At 46.3% G+C, this 19,418-nt stretch overlaps 4 protein-coding genes across 4 annotated transcripts; 3 read left to right on the plus strand and 1 right to left on the minus strand.

The window, feature by feature from the left end:
• Window positions 1-823: 823 nt before the first annotated feature.
• L228DRAFT_241713 (N-terminal nucleophile aminohydrolase) lies at window positions 824-2,829 on the plus strand (the record flags this gene model as incomplete). Its single annotated transcript, XM_018331347.1, has 5 exons — window positions 824-939; window positions 1,080-1,279; window positions 1,335-2,486; window positions 2,542-2,651; window positions 2,713-2,829. The coding sequence occupies 5 exons, from the start codon at window positions 824-826 to the stop codon at window positions 2,827-2,829; spliced, it is 1,695 nt and encodes a 564-aa protein (XP_018185049.1).
• A 1,073-nt stretch (window positions 2,830-3,902) lies between these two features.
• Window positions 3,903-5,068, plus strand: L228DRAFT_241714 (hypothetical protein; the record flags this gene model as incomplete). The annotated part of the gene is made up of 4 exons (XM_018331348.1): window positions 3,903-3,943; window positions 4,097-4,164; window positions 4,650-4,726; window positions 4,805-5,068. 4 exons carry the CDS (start codon window positions 3,903-3,905, stop codon window positions 5,066-5,068), a joined length of 450 nt encoding a protein of 149 aa, XP_018185050.1.
• A 1,964-nt stretch (window positions 5,069-7,032) lies between these two features.
• On the plus strand, window positions 7,033-8,237 carry L228DRAFT_241715 (alcohol dehydrogenase-like protein; the record flags this gene model as incomplete). The annotated part of the gene is made up of 3 exons (XM_018331349.1): window positions 7,033-7,317; window positions 7,395-8,115; window positions 8,182-8,237. The coding sequence occupies 3 exons, from the start codon at window positions 7,033-7,035 to the stop codon at window positions 8,235-8,237; spliced, it is 1,062 nt and encodes a 353-aa protein (XP_018185051.1).
• Window positions 8,238-16,530: 8,293 nt separating this feature from the next.
• Window positions 16,531-18,182, minus strand: L228DRAFT_44582 (hypothetical protein). Its single transcript, XM_018336604.1, has 2 exons — window positions 17,647-18,182; window positions 16,531-17,385 (listed from the first exon to the last, which is right to left on the minus strand). The coding sequence occupies exons 1-2, from the start codon at window positions 17,926-17,928 to the stop codon at window positions 16,681-16,683; spliced, it is 987 nt and encodes a 328-aa protein (XP_018185052.1). The 5' UTR covers window positions 17,929-18,182; the 3' UTR covers window positions 16,531-16,680.
• Window positions 18,183-19,418: the final 1,236 nt, after the last annotated feature.

Genomic DNA, 19,418 nt, shown 5'->3' on the forward strand with positions numbered 1-19,418 from the left:
CTATTAAGGAAACTGCAGGGCACGGCAACCGTCGAGAGTTTCACATTCACATGTATGTTCAATTTTGTTCTTACTTCTAGGAAAACTATTAATTGTTTTAGGCTATGTAGGCATGGAGGTCATAAAAGTAAGATTGAAATCATAATCGAAATATAATTGAAAAAGGCATGTGCACGATATCAGATGGTGCAGAGCACCTGCACAAAGCGTAATTAGCCCTCAATCGAAGCTCAGACCCGTTTCACATTTCTGCTGCTTGCTGGTTTATCTGCTTCTCACTCTTCTCACGCATTCTTGATATCTATCTTCACCCTATGCCTTACTCTACGTGCCGTGTCATTCCTTTTTGACCTACATTCATTTAAATTCCTCCTCACCTTCTGCTTTGCTCCTCGTACAGGGTAATCGTACACACTCTCTCTGCGGCTGGGCTCTGTGTACTTAGCTGAGCTACCTGAAAGTCTGAAGAGAATTGGCCCTTTCCTGGCAGAGGCTCTACAGGCTCTGATAGTGCCGTTTCAATCGGCTATTTCAGCTTTAGCTAAGGAATCTCTCATCAAGAGAGCTCGCCCAAGCTTTTCTTCCTGCTACTCTCAGCTGGTCTTTCTCACCGCAGGAGCTTCTCTCTACCGCTCTACAAGTGGAACGCCGTGTAAAGCTGGAATTTCTATCCCAAAAGCTTTTTTGGATTAAACGTTGGTTGCGAGAGCTTCGCCAGGGATACCGGAACCGACGTCAAAATCCGTATCAGTCCTCGCCATCAGTTTTCATCGACGAGTCATTGTCCGATAAAGGCGTTACATCTCATCCGCCACCGCTTGAAATGTTTTCTCGGTCGCCCAAGAAGAAAAGCGGAGACCAGTGTGCAATTTTCGTACATGCAGGCGCCGGGTTTCACAGCCATCAGAACGAACACATTCATTTGCAAGTCTGCAGCGAGTAAGCAACTCACCCTAAACACTGGCAGACAAGCTTTTGCTTTTGACCTTCTACTCCTGCACCTTTCTTGGTAGATTTATATTCCAATCATCCCGGAATCTGTTATTTCGCTAGTTCAATCTACTAACTAGCTTTTCAAGTGCCGCTCGAGCTGGAATGGCAGCTCTGCGTGCAGGAGGAACAGCCATTGACGCGGTAGAGTTGTCTATCAAAGTTTTGGAAGACCGAGAGATTACCAACGCAGGTTACGGAAGTAACTTGGCAATGGATGGGACCGTCGAATGTGACGCTACAGTGGTAGATCACTATGGACGAAGTGGGGCTGTCGGAGCTGTGTCACGTAGGACTTCTGATCGCACAATTTTAGAAATGGAAATGGCTAATATTCTGCGTAGAAATTCGAAACCCAATCTCCCTGGCCCGAGTGATCCTAGATCATTCCAACCAGCCTATGTCGCTTCGACGAGTTCCTCCCAACCTCCTGGTCGGCCAAGGCGCTGTTGATTTCGCCTTTGATCAAGGGGTACCCATTTTGCCGCATGATGCCTTAGTCTCGCCAGCTGCGCGAGAACGGTGGATGAAATGGAGGAAAGATTTGAAAAACTTCTACGATAAGAATAACGAAGAAGAAGAAATGGACATGGGCGATCAGGATGTTTACATAGATGATGATTATGAGGAACATGTGAGGAGGGCTCAGCGCCGTCAACACACGCGTGCGCTGATGGCTGGGGTTTGGAATGATAGCCAGCCGTACTCGCCTCAGCCTACACCTCCCATCGCCTCGGCGCCGCGATCTCCCACTCCGCGCTCACCTCAAAGTCCAGAATCGCCCAACTTTATCGATCCGGGACCGCACATGGCTGATGGAAAGTTATTTCAAAGGGAGGGGTTCTCTAGGCTGCGTCACAACTCAATCGTCAAGCAGCATAGTCCTTCACCACAGCAGGATGCCGCACGAGACAGCAACTCGGACGAGGATCTGATAGTCTTGGATGACGATAACTTGCAATGGAAGTCCATGGAGCAAGGAAACGTTGATGGTCACTCCGAGTCCGAGGTCGAGTCGATGTCTAGTGGATCGATCCCTCTTCCTTCTGCTTCCCCAAGCCCACCTCCTTTTGCTGCGCTGCATACGCCATTACCTCCTAGCCCAACGTTCGAGAGATCTGACACCCCATCTGTCGAAGGCAACCTCCGCGATGACTTCGTCACGGATACAGTTGGTGCTATCGCCATCGACTCGCAAGGAAACATCGCTGCGGGCTCCTCTTCTGGGGGGATCGGTATGAAGCTGCGCGGTCGGTGTGGTCCAGCGGCCCTGGTCGGGATCGGTACGGCCGTTGTCCCAGTCTCTCCCGACGATAAGAACAAAACCTGCGTTGCAGCCATTACAAGTGGTACTGGAGAACATATGGCTACCACCATGGCGGCAGGGGTGTGTGCCGAGAGGCTTTATTCAAGTGTTCGCAAACGTAAGGCTGGTGGGCTAGAAGAGGTCGATGAAGAGATAGCCATCCGAGCTGTAATCGAACAAGACTTTATGCGTAAGCTATTCAGAGAGCATTGAAAGAGCGAATACAAGCTAACGGGACCTACTAGAACATCCCAGTGTCCGACACAGCCATTCACCGGGGGCCATTGGTCTCTTGGCAGTCAAGAAGTCGCGCGATGGCACATACCTGTACTTTGCACATAATACTGATTCTTTTGTTCGTTCAATGGTCCTTGCCTGGATCGCTTGTATTTTTTTACTAATAATGTATTATCCAGGCTGTCGCATCAATGGGCCCTGACGATGTCAAGCCTTCGTGCGCCATGTCCCGAAACTCGGGCAACGGAAGCATTGCACAGGGCGCTCGCTCCGTGACCCCTCGGCGTAAGCGTTAGAATCGTTTTCGTGCGCTGGTGCGCTCTTCAATCGTCTATCGGCTCGGGCCCGAACCAACTCATGAAATCTCCACTCATTCCACCAGTTCTTTTGGCCATATGTTTGATATGCACGGAATGATTTAAATGCATCTCGTCGGTTCCTAGGCATCGCTCCGCGCGTTATGGCGTTTCTTTTCCAAGCAGTCGGTCGAGGACCGCATTGTTGTCTGCAAGCCTAGTTCAGGTTGATAGGATAAGCATGATAATTGCTTCCCGTAATCGCTTTGCTGGCTATTTTAATCTATTCGTTACGGAGCTGCGGAACATGGTGGTCGGGAAATCGGTTAAAGCAAAAGGGTATAATGTCATGCAACATTATCTGCGGAAGGCGTAATAGATAAATAAAGCCCGCGAAGGTGACGAGGATCGAATGATATCGCGAGTTTGCATCAGCAATGCAGGCGATGCGGGCCTTCATACTTTATCTTAATCTAGCATTCATCTCTTAATAATTTGAAGTAGCGCTTATTTTTTTTTTTCCTTATCTCGATAATCGCACTGATCCAATGATACGAAGGCAGTTGCCTCCTGGTTTCCACTTTGTTTGGCAAACTATGCGATTTGATGCTCTCTTCGCCCCCACGCCCAGGCTGACGGCGAAAACCAATAATGGCTGAAGCTTTGCAAGATAACTAGATCAAACCCTTGCCAGAAAGTCTGTCGAACTGACTGCATGGTTTCATTTACTTGTGACTTTGCCTGAATCAAGGTCAGGGAATATAGCTGGCCTATTTTCCCACAGGCAGCAAATTTTCACGTCCAGACTGTGAGGCTATCAGGAAGATCGAAACTAGACTGATGCAAAAGGCTTGCTAATCTTCTTTTGACAAGCAGGTGCCAACACAAATGTACAAGGTAGCAAGAAAAAGACTTAGCTTATTGCAGTCAATGCAGTATATGCTATTTGAGCGAAAAGCGGACAAGTAGCCGTCATAACGAGGGAGTAAAGTTAATCACACATTACCTCACCAGGTTGCTATAAATGTGGCTTGAACATTATCAGAGCTCCTATTGAGGATTGGAAAGCCGCAATGGAGTCCATTGGGCCGGATGAGGGCTCATTCAACATGATGTATGTTGGGTGGATCTCAGCCACATGAGAAGACGACTAAGGATAGACATGAGCACGAAAAATAACGTGCTAGCGACTTCTGCATAAGTTCAATGGATGGAATGGAAGCATACAATGAAACCAAACAAAACGGAGCTAACTGATGGGCCATAGTGGTACTGTTAGGGGCGCCAAGATGGCATGTTCGGCCATATGGACCTGGTTTGCAGTCACGTCAAGGGGTCCGTCCAGCCGACCCTAACGGATTCTGGATATTGCAGGGAGCTCTGACGTTTTACTCGAGCTTGAAGGCGGTGGCTGCCGGTGCCGGCTAGAGCTTCTTTGCATCTCTGCAACCCCGCAATCTCGGGAAATTTGAATCTTGAAACCTAACATTTGAGATGCAATGCGGCTGTCCCTGAAGCCGCCAAAGGACCCTTGGATACGGGATACTAGGTAGAGTGTCCGAATCCTTCTGCACTTTGTGATACATGATGCTTCCGTTCACCCATTACACTGGACATGGGGGTCATGGCGTACAATGAGGGGTTCATCCGGACGTAAGGAAGCTTAACGCAGGTGGCGGTCTCGTATCGTTGCTTATCGAGAGAGGAGCTTCACAAGAAGCCAACGCAGACAGATCTCTGGTCACAGAGAAGCGAAGCATTGACGAGGAGAGCTGGTGCCGATAGTTGCTGAAACTCAGGTGGGAAAACATTTTGTTCAGCAGCTACTGCTGTCGTTGGAGAGGCCAGACGTTGTGTGGAGAGAACAGGAGAACGTTGGAAGGATCTCGATTCCGAGGTACGTACCACAACACGTTACTTTTTGTGGGCTGTCCTTAGCTAACGTCGCATTACTTTTCCCTCTTTTCTTATTCAGAGGTGCCGCCTTTCCGAGACGGCGAAATGCGAACCAACGGCGTCCAGTAGCGCCCGAAGTCAATCAGCTTCTCGACTGCCTTACGCGCGACTTTGTCTGCTCCAGTCGTTGGGCGAGAGGGCCGCTCTCGTCACTTCTCTGGAACCGCTGATCGTCACGCCACAAAAGCAATGCGTAGCCGCAGCTGCGCTCGTGGCAGATGCCTCTATGGGAAAAGATCTAGGGTCGATCCGCCGGTTCTACTTCTTTGACAGGAGTCAATAATTGCGCGCATTATGTTTTAATTGACTATCGTGACAAAAAGAGGCTACGAAAAATTTCCGCGCCTCATGGTGTTGGCACGTCAAATGCATGCTCATGTGTCCGCAGTCAAAATGCAAATAATATGCAAACTCGTGTACTGTTTTGGCGGGGATCATCAATCAGCATGATCTAATGCTTCAGTCTGCTACGGCTACTGGTTGTATCTTGCATGAGAGATTCAAGGCATTTCCCTGCAGCTTTCGAAATGCTTCGTCCAACGTCATGCCTGTTTGGAACATCAAACCCCTCTTTCTACAGCTTCGATGAGAACATAATAGAAAACTTCCATGAGTCCGAAGAGCAAGGGAGCTAGGATATGATGCGTCGACAACGGTTGTGATGATAATGACAATGCATTCGACCCCGCACATTATCGATTCAATTGCTGCAGATTTACCAGGGTTTGCAGGCATCTCCGCAGAGTGAATCCAATCAATTACCAGGTGGGTTGTTCAGCTGCTGTGACCCATTGAAGCTTGCCGGGCGAAAGTTCCCACGAACCTTCTGAAATGTCCTTGCATCTCGCATCTCATGCAGTTAATCTGCTCATCTGTCATGTTGCTTTTTTTTCCCCTTCTCTGGGATGGAATAAGTATAGCGAAGATGTGCAGCGTGGAGCGACCAGGAGGTCCCGACAAGCCCAAGAACGCTAGCGATGGGCGCAGCCACAGTTTCGGCGGTCGTCGCCCGACAAACTCTCTAGCTGGCGAAAAAGGATTCCCCTTGGCTTTACCTAGAAGGGGTAGGGCGAAATGCTACAGAACGCCGTTCCGGAGCCCCCGGAAACAGCAAAGCAACGCCAGTTGCTGGGCCACGGACATTCGTCTCCCGGCGTTTCTTCGCTCACTGTTTCCTATCGAGCGATCGAGGCCCTCGAATTTTCTGTCCGTGCCTCGTCTACCAAAGGAAACCGTATGATTCCTTTTCAAGATGGCATGTTAGGGAGGTAATTGGCTCCAACGCGGCAAAAATCGTAACGAATCTCTACGAAAGAATTGAATCAATCCCTCGAAGCGAAAGGGAAGGGGAAAATGGAGTCATGATCAGATTTGAATCATTCTCGGGACCAGGTGCTGGTCAGAGTCAACTGAGGGTTAGGGAGACAAGGGGCGAACAGGGAATTTGATGCGAAGAGTCATCGTCGAATGAGAGTGATATCTTCTGGCTGGGATCTACCATCTTTGGAGGTCTTGCTTGAATTTCTTTTCTTTTCTTTTCCCTCTAAACTTCATATCGAAAACTTGGCGTGTGTGCATGTATCGTACTACGAGTATTATTGTCGAATCAATCAAATCCAAACTCATTTTGGGCGCAAAGTGTGTGCATATCCTGCAAACAGAGCTCCGTTCAGCCGGGTCAGGTCTCAAATCTCTCAAGCTCGAAAGCAGACGAAGCGTCAAGCAATTGCCTGTTTTGAGGGGCATCATCAGAAACTACGGGGTAGTCAGTGACGATAACGGAAAGAATCGCAGCAGAGGAGGTGCAGTAGCTTCTCACTGCATTTCGAGTCTAAACGATACAGAGCAACGGGGCGTGGGCGAGCAATAATGGCGGCGTGCGGTAGGACCACTGTCATCCTCCTTCTGCCCACCACGCGAGTGGCCGTAGGTGGGGTTGGTCGGGCATGTGCGCGCAGTTCCGTTCCGATAATCGACGACTTCCAGACGCTGCATCATTCACGTCTCGCCGTGGCCAAGTCTCAATCTAAACGCTCATACCACAGAAACATCACGCCATGTTTCCGACAGCTGCCCTATATATTATCTCGACCATGGCCTCCCATCAGGTCTACTTCTTCTCTTCATTCCTCACACAACAACAACAATTCGGATCATCAATCGCTCTTCCCTTCCTACCATCGTTCTTCTACCTTGATTCATAGACGTCATCACTCCTCGTCTCCAATCATTAAGAACAATACTACAATGGCAGCTATCGAAGTCCCCAAGACGCAATGGGCTCAGGTCCTTGAGGAAGTTGGTGGACAGCTCAAGTACAAGGAAATCCCCGTTCCCACTCCTGGCCCCGATGAGGTCTTGATCAACGTCAAGTACTCTGGTGTCTGCCACACCGACTTGCACGCTCTCAAGGGCGACTGGCCTCTTGATGTCAAGATCCCTCTGGTCGGTGGCCACGAGGGTGCTGGTGTCGTTGTCGCCAGGGGCCAGCTTGTTCACGACATTGAAATTGGTGACCACGCTGGTATCAAGGTATTTACTTTAATCTCCTCGATTTTCCTATTCTGCAGTTTAAAAAAAAATAAAAACACTAACGCGCGATGTTCTAGTGGCTCAATGGCTCTTGCCTTTCTTGCTCGTTCTGCCAGACTGCCGACGAGTCTCTTTGCCCCAAGGCCCTCCTCTCTGGTTACACTGTCGACGGTACCTTCCAGCAATACGCCATTGGCAAGGCTGCTCACGTCGCTCGTCTCTCCAAGGACATTCCTCTCGATGGCGTCGCTCCCGTTCTCTGCGCCGGTATCACCGTCTACAAGGGTTTGAAGGAGGCCAATGTCAAGGCTGGTGAGACTGTTGCCATTGTCGGTGCTGGCGGTGGTCTTGGATCTCTCGCTATCCAGTACTGCAAGGCCATGGGTATCCGTGCCATTGGTATTGACGGTGGTGACGAGAAGAGGGCGATGTGCGATTCCCTCGGCGCTGACGCTTTTATCGACTTCACCAAGAGCAAGGACGTTGTCAAGGACGTCCAGGCCGCTACCGAGGACGGCCTTGGTCCCCACGCCGTCATCCTGCTTGCCGTCGCCGAGAAGCCCTTCCAGCAAGCCACCGAATACGTTCGCCCCCGCGGTACCGTCGTCGCCATTGGTCTGCCCGCTGGTGCCTACCTCAAGGCCGAGGTCTTTTCCACTGTCGTCAAGATGATCTCCATCAAGGGCTCATACGTTGGCAACCGCAAGGACACCCAGGAAGCTCTTGACTTCTACCGCCGTGGCCTCATCAAGGCTCCTTACAAGATTATTGGCCTTTCTGAGCTTCCCAAGGTCTTTGGTACGTTTTGCAATCCTTGAACCTGATAAATGTGTTTGCATTGGTGGCTAACAATTTCCTTTACAGATCTTATGCTTGCTGGCAAGATTGCCGGAAGATATGTGCTGGACACCTACAAATAAATGACTTAATACCATTCTGGCGGCGGCGGCGTAATGTACGGTTGAGATTGACGATATTTTTATTTTATTTTTCATTTCGCGGCGGTTGTCTATATGCGCATTTGAGTTGAAACGACACTGAGCAAAGGAGTTGGTGTGGGCTCGGGGGGTGATAGAAAAAAGTCGGTGCAGTGGTGGCGGTGTCGCAGGTGTTGAGGAGAGGTGTGCAGAAGAGCCGTCTACGCCGTTTTTCTCCGTCGATTACATATTTTTTTTTTCTTTTGTTCCTTTTGAAAAGCCAAATATCCTATTTGACGAGTTATGAATATAAGCTGTTGATACCTGATTACAATATGTTTCAAATTTATTAGTGCCGTTGTCCAAACTGTGGAATACTTTGAGCAGGGAAGCAGCGGAGAAGGGGCATCAGTATCGGTTGAATTGCCTCTTTTTTTTTGCAAATTGAAATGGAAACTGACGAATGCCAAGGCTGGAATTACTACTGTTCACGTCGTTCGAAGGCCACAGGATCGTCGATGAGGGGTTGAGGGGCAAGGAATCAACAACGGTCAAAGTGAGCGAGGAGAGGTGGGGTTCAATGTCTCATACTAGCTGAGCTATAGAGCTGTAGAGCTGTAGACCTACAGGCCGAGGAACAGGCGGGGCAAGTCGCAACGCGCCTATAGTACACGCCTATCACTCCGCCAATCCCTGCAATCCCTGCCCACCCTGCCCTCTCTTTTTTCTCTTCTGTCCGAGGGACGGGGCCACGGGCAAGGATACCGCCGATTATGCCGATTATCGCAGGACTGTCCCACTGTATACCTACTCGGAGTAGGCACCTTAGTTAACTTATGCTAATTCCTAACTACGAGTAATACGAGTACTGAGTATTCGTCATGAAGTGACCAATCAGAGCAGCGAATTGAAACTCATGCCTCCTCTCTTCATATGATTTTCTAGGATTGTGCGGGCGAGTTAATGGATAGATAGCTTATCGTACGGTATTGTTTTAGGATTCGTTCGAATGGTGATCAGGATTGATGTGCTATGAGTATGTACGGAGTACTGCAGGTTGCGGATGGGAGCGAAGAGGCGGATGTTGATAGGAGTAACGATGAGCCTACGAATCTACGAAGCTGGGATAGGACGACGATGAGATGCTACGAGATGAGACAGAGACTATGCATCAATGGGGAAATTCTGAAAGAAGCTGGATTTCTTCAAGATAGTTTCTGCGCTTTGAATATTCCCTACTCCGTAGCTGGTATTGATAACAGCACGAGCGAGTGGACTCGGAACTCGGAAACCAAGCTACCAAGTTGTGACTATCACCCTGGCTGCGGGCTGCGAGTTGCTGGCGATGGGGGCTATCAACACTTGACACTACGGGGTATCAATAAAATGAGTCTGCTACCATGCACGGAGATACTGTCCTGAAAAAGAGATAGTTTAGTACAAACGTCAACCCGACTATCTTGTTGAAAAAGAGGGGTCCAAACCAATCCAGGCTGCAGGTGTCATGGCGCCATGCGGCCATGCGGCCATGCGGCCAAGCTAGACACCGGGGGCGCGCAAATTCAATTAGCCAAAAAGTTGGCACCAGGTGCATTTACTCTACTTCGTATACGTAGTAGTAGTAGTAGTAGGACGAAGGGAAAAGACAGATAAACGAGAGGCAAGAGATCGCGACTCATCGAGCGAATAGGGCCAGGCTGTCGCTTTATTCGGCCATTGCGTACTGGTATTCCGTACTACGGAGCTACTATTCGTTACCCTTTTTCATGTGGTTGGTGCTGGAGCAGCGGGACCTACCCACCGTAGCGTCGTAAGTTGATAATCTATCGTGGACCGGACGCGTGGGATGTCAACGTCCCGGCGCCAGGCAGGCAGGTCGAGGTCAATTTTGCATACTCCGTAGCAGGATAGCGTCCTGGCGTGTTGGCGAGAAGCGCTATCAAGCGTCCGAGGTCCCTCGGTCTCGTTTGGCGGGTCTTTTCCTGCTCCGCTGGCTGGTCCAAGTTACTCGTACGAGCGAGGGAAAAGAATTTCCAAGATTAGAATGATTAGCGCAGCACGTAGGGTAGTGTGTCTATCAATTACAGTCTTCAGTCTTCAGTCTTCAGAACAGGCTTTAACGTGGAGCAGTCATTTGTGATCTGCGTTTTAGAGCACGTATATATAACAATTCGGAACTCGACTGACACCACAGGCGACTAAGTCTCTATGGACACGACTTGAGTTTACTTGTGGTGCCACAACTGGTGTTAATAGTAAATAATTATGATACACACATGGAACTGCCTTCGAAGCATGTTGACAGATCTAGAATTTACATTTTGAAGACATATATGAGTTAAATAAGTTGGATTTACTAATAGAGGATTTATAGGCACCATGATATGATATATTAAAGTGGCTTTGATTTCTATTTTTTTTTTTTTTTTAAACTTTTTTTTTTAAAAAATATGTTTGAATTTAAACAATGCTCGATTTCCTTATCTTCAACTATATTATCATTCTATTCAAATAAAAGTCAACGAAATCCACAACAAAAATCCACAATGTCAAACACAGACAGTTAAGGATCCTATGATCCTATAGTAAAAGTAAATCGTACCTGGCTATTAAATATATTTTACGACATGGCCGATTTGGTGGCAGCAATATACTTGATATACTGCTAATACATAGCAATAATACACCTATCAATCCCATACGAAAAGTCCTCGCGGGGTGCTCATGCATCGGCCCAATGAGCTTCGAGTCTATGGCTATATACATTGTATAGATATAAGGTGCAATATCATACATACACTTAGAACACAAGGGCACATGATCCTTTAGCTCTGCGACTCTGCGACTCTGCGACACTGCAGTTATAGCTCTTCTCGTTTACATTTTTTGACATTTGCGAGTATTTTCCTGCCGCTCCAATCTAGAGTCATGTAAGATTTGTTATTTATTTGTAGACAGCGGCAACTGGCAATATGCGATAGGCAGCGGCTATTTGCAATCTAACCCCACACCCTCCACGCCCGATCCACGTGCTCTTCATCTGCACCCTTCAAGCCCCATCAACAGACCAACAAAGCAACAAGCATCCAGCCAATCATACCCTATCCACCATCATATCAACTCCCTGCCTATCCAATTACAGAAACAAGTCAAGCGGGACAAAAGCAAAGCGTTCAGAAAGAAGTGTCTACGTGATATCTAGCCGCGCATACTATGTCCTACCTACTACGTAACTTATTCTTGTTTGCAAAAGTCTGGATCGAGAGTGCCCTAACCAACCTCACCACCATGTTATATAGTGTAGATAGCAATAAAAATCACATTTTCATCATTTTTGCCTCCAAAATGCCTTGATCTACTGCTAAAAATAGTCTAATTTGTACAACTTGATTGACAAATCACTCTACAAGAGCAAGAACCACTAAAACCCTTAAAATGCTACCTCCAAAGCCTCTACAAGTGTCTCCAGCCCCTGAATCTACTACTGATTGATTAACTCTAAATACCAGATCTTCTCCTACTTCTTGGCCTTTAGAAGGTACTAAAGTTGACTCTGCCATACAAATTAGTATGAAGGAGCCAACTTATGTACTTGTAATTGCCCTAGTATTTGATAGGCATATGGTTCATAAATCTAGCAAAGTGTACTCCATTAGAAAATTTGACTAGATGTAATGGACAGGATTCAAGGAGATATAGGCTAGCAAATATGTAGATTCAAAAGGCTGGCAGCATTACTACATATCTAGAAATATGACTATGACTGCTACTAGGTCATGATTGAATAAAAAAACTACTAATATAACAATTAAGTCTACCAAAGAATAAGAAGATCTGCAGGAGCTTATTTAACACTATGTTAAAACTAAACAGATAGATATTGAGGCCTAACTTACCATAATATACTCTTGAAAAAACAATGAAGCCCCTGACAATGGTAAAATGCTTGAGGATCTATTGTAAAACCTACTAAATCCCTATATAAATCTATCAATTGAGCAAGAAAGACACAGGTCTGCTACAAAGGCTTTGGCTGCTAAAGTTTTTGCTTAAGAGGCTACTAGCATTGACATCATGAATCATTATAAATGTAGAGATATTTGTTGCAAGAATAAGGATATGTATTGTATACCATTAGGCCATCAACATCTCTATATACTATTACTAGATATACAGTACTGGTAGAAGCTTATTGTAATAAAACAAGCTATTTTAGACCATCTACCATTAGCATTGATTACTTAATTGAAGAAGAATTATAAGATAATAGAAGAAAAAAGGAGCAAACTAGGCAAAAATACCACTTATGTAAGGGCCTTGCCTCATAACTATGTAGTAATACCTGGAATACACAAGGTGGTTGCAAGCTGGAATAAAGCAGAGTAGGAGTAATAGCTAGGCTCTATGTAACAAAAGTAGAATACTTGTTCTTTGGCAGAGTGTTCTACCCTACAATATATATGTAGCATATAGCTGCTAGACTATCCTGTGGCTGTCATGTATATAACATGCTAGACACTTATAAGGGTCTGGAGCAACATCATTGTTGGCCAGGCTTGGTCTGGACCCAGCTGCCATGACAACTCAAACCTTCAAAAATGGCCCAAATCTATACAATTGACCATATTTTAATCCCTGGATGCAGGTTGCTCTAGTATCCTTGCTTCCATTGCCCCCAATGCAATTCATGCAGCCAGTATTAAATTCAAGGCCTGGAAGTAGCTACTGCTACAGCAGTCCTATGATTAGTGATACTAACCCTGCTGAGGTACTTAAGGTGTACACAAAATGGTACTCTTAGAAAGCCCTCTGCTATTTAATGCTTTTTGAGACTACTTGCAATCTTCTTGTCAAAAATGACTTCAATTTGGAGTCTATACATGTGTTAACAGAGTTAGAATTGGTTTAATTAGGCATACCTACTAGTGTTATCAAGCTTTTGAAGCATGACTATCAAAATTTCAAGTAGTAGTATTTACAGGGCAAAATTTAAAGTGTAATATGTATTGTAAATAGTAATATATTTGCTAATATATATAATGAAAATTATTAACTAATCAACTACTAGATGACATTGCTAGAAAAGTTCCTTATAATCTACTAAATTACTCTAATCATTGACAGCTGTTTAGAAGAAGCTCTAGAACCATTTTCCATAATCCTTGTTCCTGTATTGAGGGGCCATTACATTATACTACTTCATCCATGCTTTTAGCAGGTGAAATGAAGGTTCAATTGGGTTGAAATTAGGTAAATAAGGTAGTAGAAAGTGGAGGAGGATATTGTAGCACTAGTACATCTCTTGAAGTCCTTGTATAGTAGTTAGTTAGTTTGGTTTAAATATAATACTTTTTTCTATACCTCAGAGTGATGAATTAATACATTATCCATTATCAATACTGAGTGTAGCCCTAGAAATGGACTACATAACAGTAAGACCTCCCCTACTATCCATTTGTTAAACATATCTCCTGTAATTGAGCCCTGGTATATCTTTAAAGCAATATACCTATCAACTATATATACTAGTAGAATGCTCCATTGCTCTGATTACTAGAGGTACTATATAATAACTACTAGAACCCCTTATAACAACCATCCATATTTTCTATCTAACATTTACTTATTTGCTACAGACTCATTGATAAAGACAAGTATATCTACTGTTTAGTTTACTATTTGTATAAGTTAATCTTGGTAGAGGGTCTTGTTTCATTAAGTAGTACACTGCTAAATCTAATGAAATGTTAGTAAAGAATCCTATGAAGTAAGTACTTTTTTACCTTTTCCTACTGTTTTTTAAGTGAAATCTACATCTCCTATAGTACAGAAGATTGTTAATACACTGACCAGGACCTTGAATTTGACCATGATATAGTAGGTCAATTTATCCAAGTATAGCTTTAGATGTGCTACAAGGACATTAATTAGTTCCTATGTTGTATGTAAGTCAAAAATAGTCAAAAAAATGTGTCAAAATCTTACTAGCTTCATGATCTCTGTCAACATTTTGGGTTGGCTCATTTTCAAGGTTTTTAGTACTCTAACAGACCTGTATACCTTTAAATTCTACTTTATTTAGTGGATCAACACCTTTGAAACATCATGCCTTTTGGATATTTTGGGTAAACTTATATTAAGCTCCAAATCAATGCATATTTTTTTGAGAATTGCATCAGGTGTTGCTGGTAGCATTTTGATGCAAAATTGTAGCTTTTTTGCATCAAAATCAATTGAAAAAGCACATTTGAAGGCCTAAAAATAGATTAGTATTATAGTGATAAATTTCATCAATCTCACCTTCAAATTTCAGCTTGAAATATCTAGAATTGCACTTGAAATCACATGATTTGTTGATTTTTGGCCTATACAGCTTTGTAACATGGTGGTGAGGTCAGTTGGGGTGCTCTCGATCCAGACTTTTGCAAACGAGAATACTCCATACCAGGATATCTGGGACGCAGTCTGGACGGCCGCATGTGACTCTGACTTTCATGTCTGATTTACTACCTACTTATTTTGACACGCCGCAACCCGTGATTATGCAGTGTAGGAATAGGACGAGAGGTGATACTAGTATGTCAATACATCAATATGTCAACATGTCAACATGTAAATACCTACATCGGCGTTGGAATTGGGATTGGGAATTGGGGATAGGACAGGGATTTATGTGTCTCTACATGGGTTCTATATGTGTACAACGGGTTTATACAGATATATCTACAGGCTTCACAAGTATTTCAAAAATATTATAGGCCTCGAGGAATGAAGATAGCCGGACATGACAACTGACCAACACAAATGACGAACGGAACGGACCAACAAACAAGAATGACTAGAAGACAATGTAACAAGAGTAGAGCAACAAGGGTGAGAAAGAACTATGGCATTCAAGATATACAATATCTTAAAAAACATAAACAATCTTTTACAGTGTGTTATTTATATCCACTAGTTATATTTACTCTATCATATACTATCATATAGTAATTATAGTCTTATGGATTATGTTAATTATCTAGATCAGTATGAAGAGGGCAAGGAGGAGGAGGAGCTGGTCGTGCTGGTCGTGGCGGTGCAGAGTACAGAGTATACAATGCAGTACCATCTAGAGAGTAAAGAGTAAAGAGTAAAGAGTAGAAGGTTAAATCTATAAGAACTGGAATGGTCATGTCTAATGTCTGCTGTCTACTGCCTGCTGCCTGCTGCCTGCTGTAGCATGCAGCATGCAGCATGGTGGGATGGCGGGATGGTGGGGAAGTGACAATGATAGCGACTCAGTAGATCAGTGGCTTAATGGAATGGCAGGATAGTGATGGTTCAGTGTAATATAGAGGCAAAGTACAAAATCATACAGCAAATGAATAGTTCAGCAGCAGGGAATGGCACGGGTGGGTTAGCATCAGGACTAGAGAGATAGAGATTAGAGATTGTAGATTGTAGGACTGCAAAGACTTGGACATTGAATCTGGGGTATGATGTTAGCATTGACATTGACAATGACAATAATATCCAGGAAGATTGAATGCCTTATAGATCAGGGCGAGTCATCACGTTTCCTATTGCATGGTTATAACATCACAAGGCATCAAATCCAAAGAAAGACTAATAGTTAAATAATGATAAGTTAATACTAAAATATGACAATCTACCTATGCAGTGTGGCCCGTGGGGACCAGTGACATCTATTACAAGATAAAGACAATAAGAATGTGCCCCGACAGGAAATAGACAAATTAACGACATCCCTAGGAAAAGAGAATAAATCTGGAAGATGCACCGGCAGGTGAATAAATGTGCCGGGTAAGCCCGTAAAGATCAGATGAGTACAAAGATCAGATGAAAGGAAAATGGATAGATCATATGAAAGGAAAAACATCAGATGAAAGGAAAACATGAGACGAAAGGTTTAGATCAGAAAGTGGCTGAGAGTCAAACTTTTCCCGGCTCCGAACGGGCACGCACATCTGCGTATGCAGGTGCACATGCTCATGCAATGCTTGTGAATGCAAGACGCGCTGTAAAAGAAATTCAAATTCAAATCGCGCTGCTTCATCACAATCATGTGAAGAAAAAGCTCCCCAACACCATACTTCATCTGGCGAAAACGAGAACGATATCAAGCGAAGAAAAGATCAGATGAAAAAGACTCATTCACCAACGTCGATTAAATAATGGCAGAAAAAATTTCTGAAAATGCCGACTGTACGAAACCAAACAGAGTGGTATCATGAGGCAAAGGACGCCAGGCATGCAAGCTGTAGATCAGATCCGACTCCAACGATAAAAATGTCGAGACAAATTGAAATTCCCAGTAACGGGGGATATCATGGGGGTGGTAGTGGTAGTAATGGTAGTGGTAGTAATAGTAGTTGTTGTTGTTCGTTCGAACCAGCGTCGCCAGCCATTGTAATGTGTGGCCGGCAGCTTGCGCAAAGGAGGTCTAAGCGGATGGATGTCGGAGAATATCCTCGCAATTTGCGTCAAAACGCACTTTCCAATATCGCATTCCCTGCATAATCTTTTCGGTCAGATCCAGTTCCCGGTCACGCCCAAAGATCGCGTCGACAAATTCACATCCACTGTCCTTTCCCATGGACACCTTCTTCTCCTTGCCTCCCTCCTTTCTTGCAGCCTTCCACATGTATTCCTCACAGGCCTTGAGCAGCTTGCGAAAGCGCGCCCACAGTCGTTCACCGCTCTCGAGAAAGTCCTCGACCAATTCTCGATTCTCTATGCTTCGGATCCGCGACAGACAGTCTTCCCCGCGCTTCATCTTTCCCGCTAATTGAATCAAGAGCAGCCAGAGTTCGCCCGCAATCTCGGCAATCGGTGTTGCCGGGCCATGGTGGAAAACGGTCCAGTCGTAGATCCACTTGCCCAGCGAGTTGGCATCGAACACGCTTCCCAGCAGCATGATTGGTTCCTCTGTCGGATCCCAATTCTTGTACGAATATCCCGCCGGGATGCCTGCCCGCCGCGCATCTTCTTCGGTGGCTTTTGGAGAAGGCGACTTGGGAGTCGAATGCTTTGCCGGCTTTTGTGGAGTCGCATGATGCGTCGAGTAGGAAGCGCGATGATGATGGGTGGAGGCGCGGGATCGACGAGGAGTGTCAGCCGCCGCCGCAGCTTCAGTATAAATGGGGATCTGCTCGTAAAATGAGGAGTCAGCCTCCCTGCGCTTGCGGTAAGATGACGACGGATACTCGCGCGGAGACGCGTAGTAGTAGTAATAATCGCCCTCGCCCCAATCGCCACCATCCTCATCCTCCCCGTCTACTTCGACGTAGATGCGTTGAGAATCGGAACGGGGACGCGCGCGACTGCGACTCGTACCAGCTGTCGGCGGCACATAGCAATAGTACTGGCGACCGCTGTTGCTCCGGCCGCGGGAGGTAGATTGACGTACATAATCTGGGTTTCGTTGCGACGATCCAGTATATCCGGTAGAGTAATAATTCGTCGACTGGTATGGAGGCCAGCCAGAGGGCATGCGCGGCGACGTGTATGCAAATGGAGTCTGTCCATATGTTGCCCTTCGTCCGTGCGCTGATTTGGGAGATCCACAGGGCGATGGCGTAGCGGTGTGAATCGAATATCGTGGGGAGTAGTATGCTTGAGCCGGCGACACAGGCGGTGAGGTGTAGTCGAAAGCATATGTCGGCGGCGGGGCCGTAAATGGGGCAAACATGGTTGTTGTGATATGCGAGAGGAAAGAGGCGCACCAAACGACGCCCCACAAAAAGGAAAATATTTCAAATGCTTGCTTGGAGTAAATGAAAAGAGTATGTTTATCTGATGATGGCAATTGCAAATCGCGTGGTTCCACACAAGTCAAAGAAATCGCACTAAACGCCGTCAAACGTAAATTGGGGAAACGAAGACTCTTGTCCACCGAGGACTTGAATCGGGCTGAGAGAGAGGGAAGAAGGGGAAACTCTGGCTCGAACTCTCAAACATTCGGTCGGTATCGTTTCTGACGGCGACTATTGCAGCGATGTCGTCAAAATGGCGGAAGGAGGGAGAAGTCCCTCACGAGATCTGGCAGGATCTCGAATTGGAAGGTCCACGAAGACGATGGAATCAATCCACGGTGCGAGGGGCAAAAAAAAGAAAGCGAAAAATCACGATGAAAGAGACGCGAAATTTCTGTCGTCGCAGGAGCAGTAAAAGCAAAGATACGGGGGTAAAATAAAGATCATGGGAATTAAGAGTCAACGGGGGGGCAAAAGGGGGCTGGGTGAGAGAGGGCCGTGGGTTGCGCCGCAATTTAATCGATACCCAAGAGCGAGAGGGCGAGTGGTGTCTTCTTGTGGTGTGGGTGTGGGCGCAAAATGGTGCCAGGGTCGCACCGCTCACGCCGCCCGCGCCGTAACCGCTACAAAAGCAAGCGTAAGAGAACGGAGAGTGAGTGTGAGAAAAGAGACGGCCCTGTCGTGGCTCGGCGGTGGGGGGAGTGTATCGCGTGTAAGAGCCTCTCTTGGGCGCAAGAAAAGAGAGGGGGAAACCCAGAGAAGCAGTCCTTTGGGGCCTAAAGGACTGTAGGCAGTTTAGCTGCCGCTCTGCGGTGACTAAACGACAGGGGTCAGGCACCTTCTGGGCGCCAGACAGAGACGGGTCAACCACTAACCGGCAAGAGACGAGAAAAGATATGGTGGGATGGTGTCAAAATCCACGGCCCACGGTCCGTCACGGGCCCCCGGTTCCAACGACTCAAACCTGGTAGGTAGCGAAGGGGTGATAGTGGCTGACGGAAGCAAAGACTTTTGTCTTTCTGTGCGTGTGCGGCAGAGGTGAACCGACCCTTAGAGGCCAAGCCAGACAAGGGGCTGAAGATTCGGTGAATGCTGCTGCTGCTGCTGCTGCTGCTGCTGCTGCTGATGATGCTAATGCTTTTCAAAAGAGTGCTGCCTAGAGAAGGAGAATTTGCGCGCGTGTCTCCCCTTGATAGTCTTGAAGAATTCCGATTCGAGGGGATTCAAACGTTTATTTTCCTTTTGGGCAGGTGTTTCTGTCTTTGAGCCGAGAGAGCGGGACACAGAGAGGGCGACCAAAGTAGGAAAAGAGGGGCCCAGCTAAGGGAGGACGATGAGTGGTTGTTGTCGTGTGGGCGATGAGGTGAGGAGTATCGGCAGTTAGTTAGGGGAGGAGAGAGAGATGAGGGAGTTGAAAGGTTGGGTG

This window comes from Xylona heveae (assembly GCF_001619985.1).
Source record: "Xylona heveae TC161 unplaced genomic scaffold L228scaffold_13, whole genome shotgun sequence".
NCBI lineage: Eukaryota > Fungi > Ascomycota > Xylonomycetes > Xylonales > Xylonaceae > Xylona > Xylona heveae.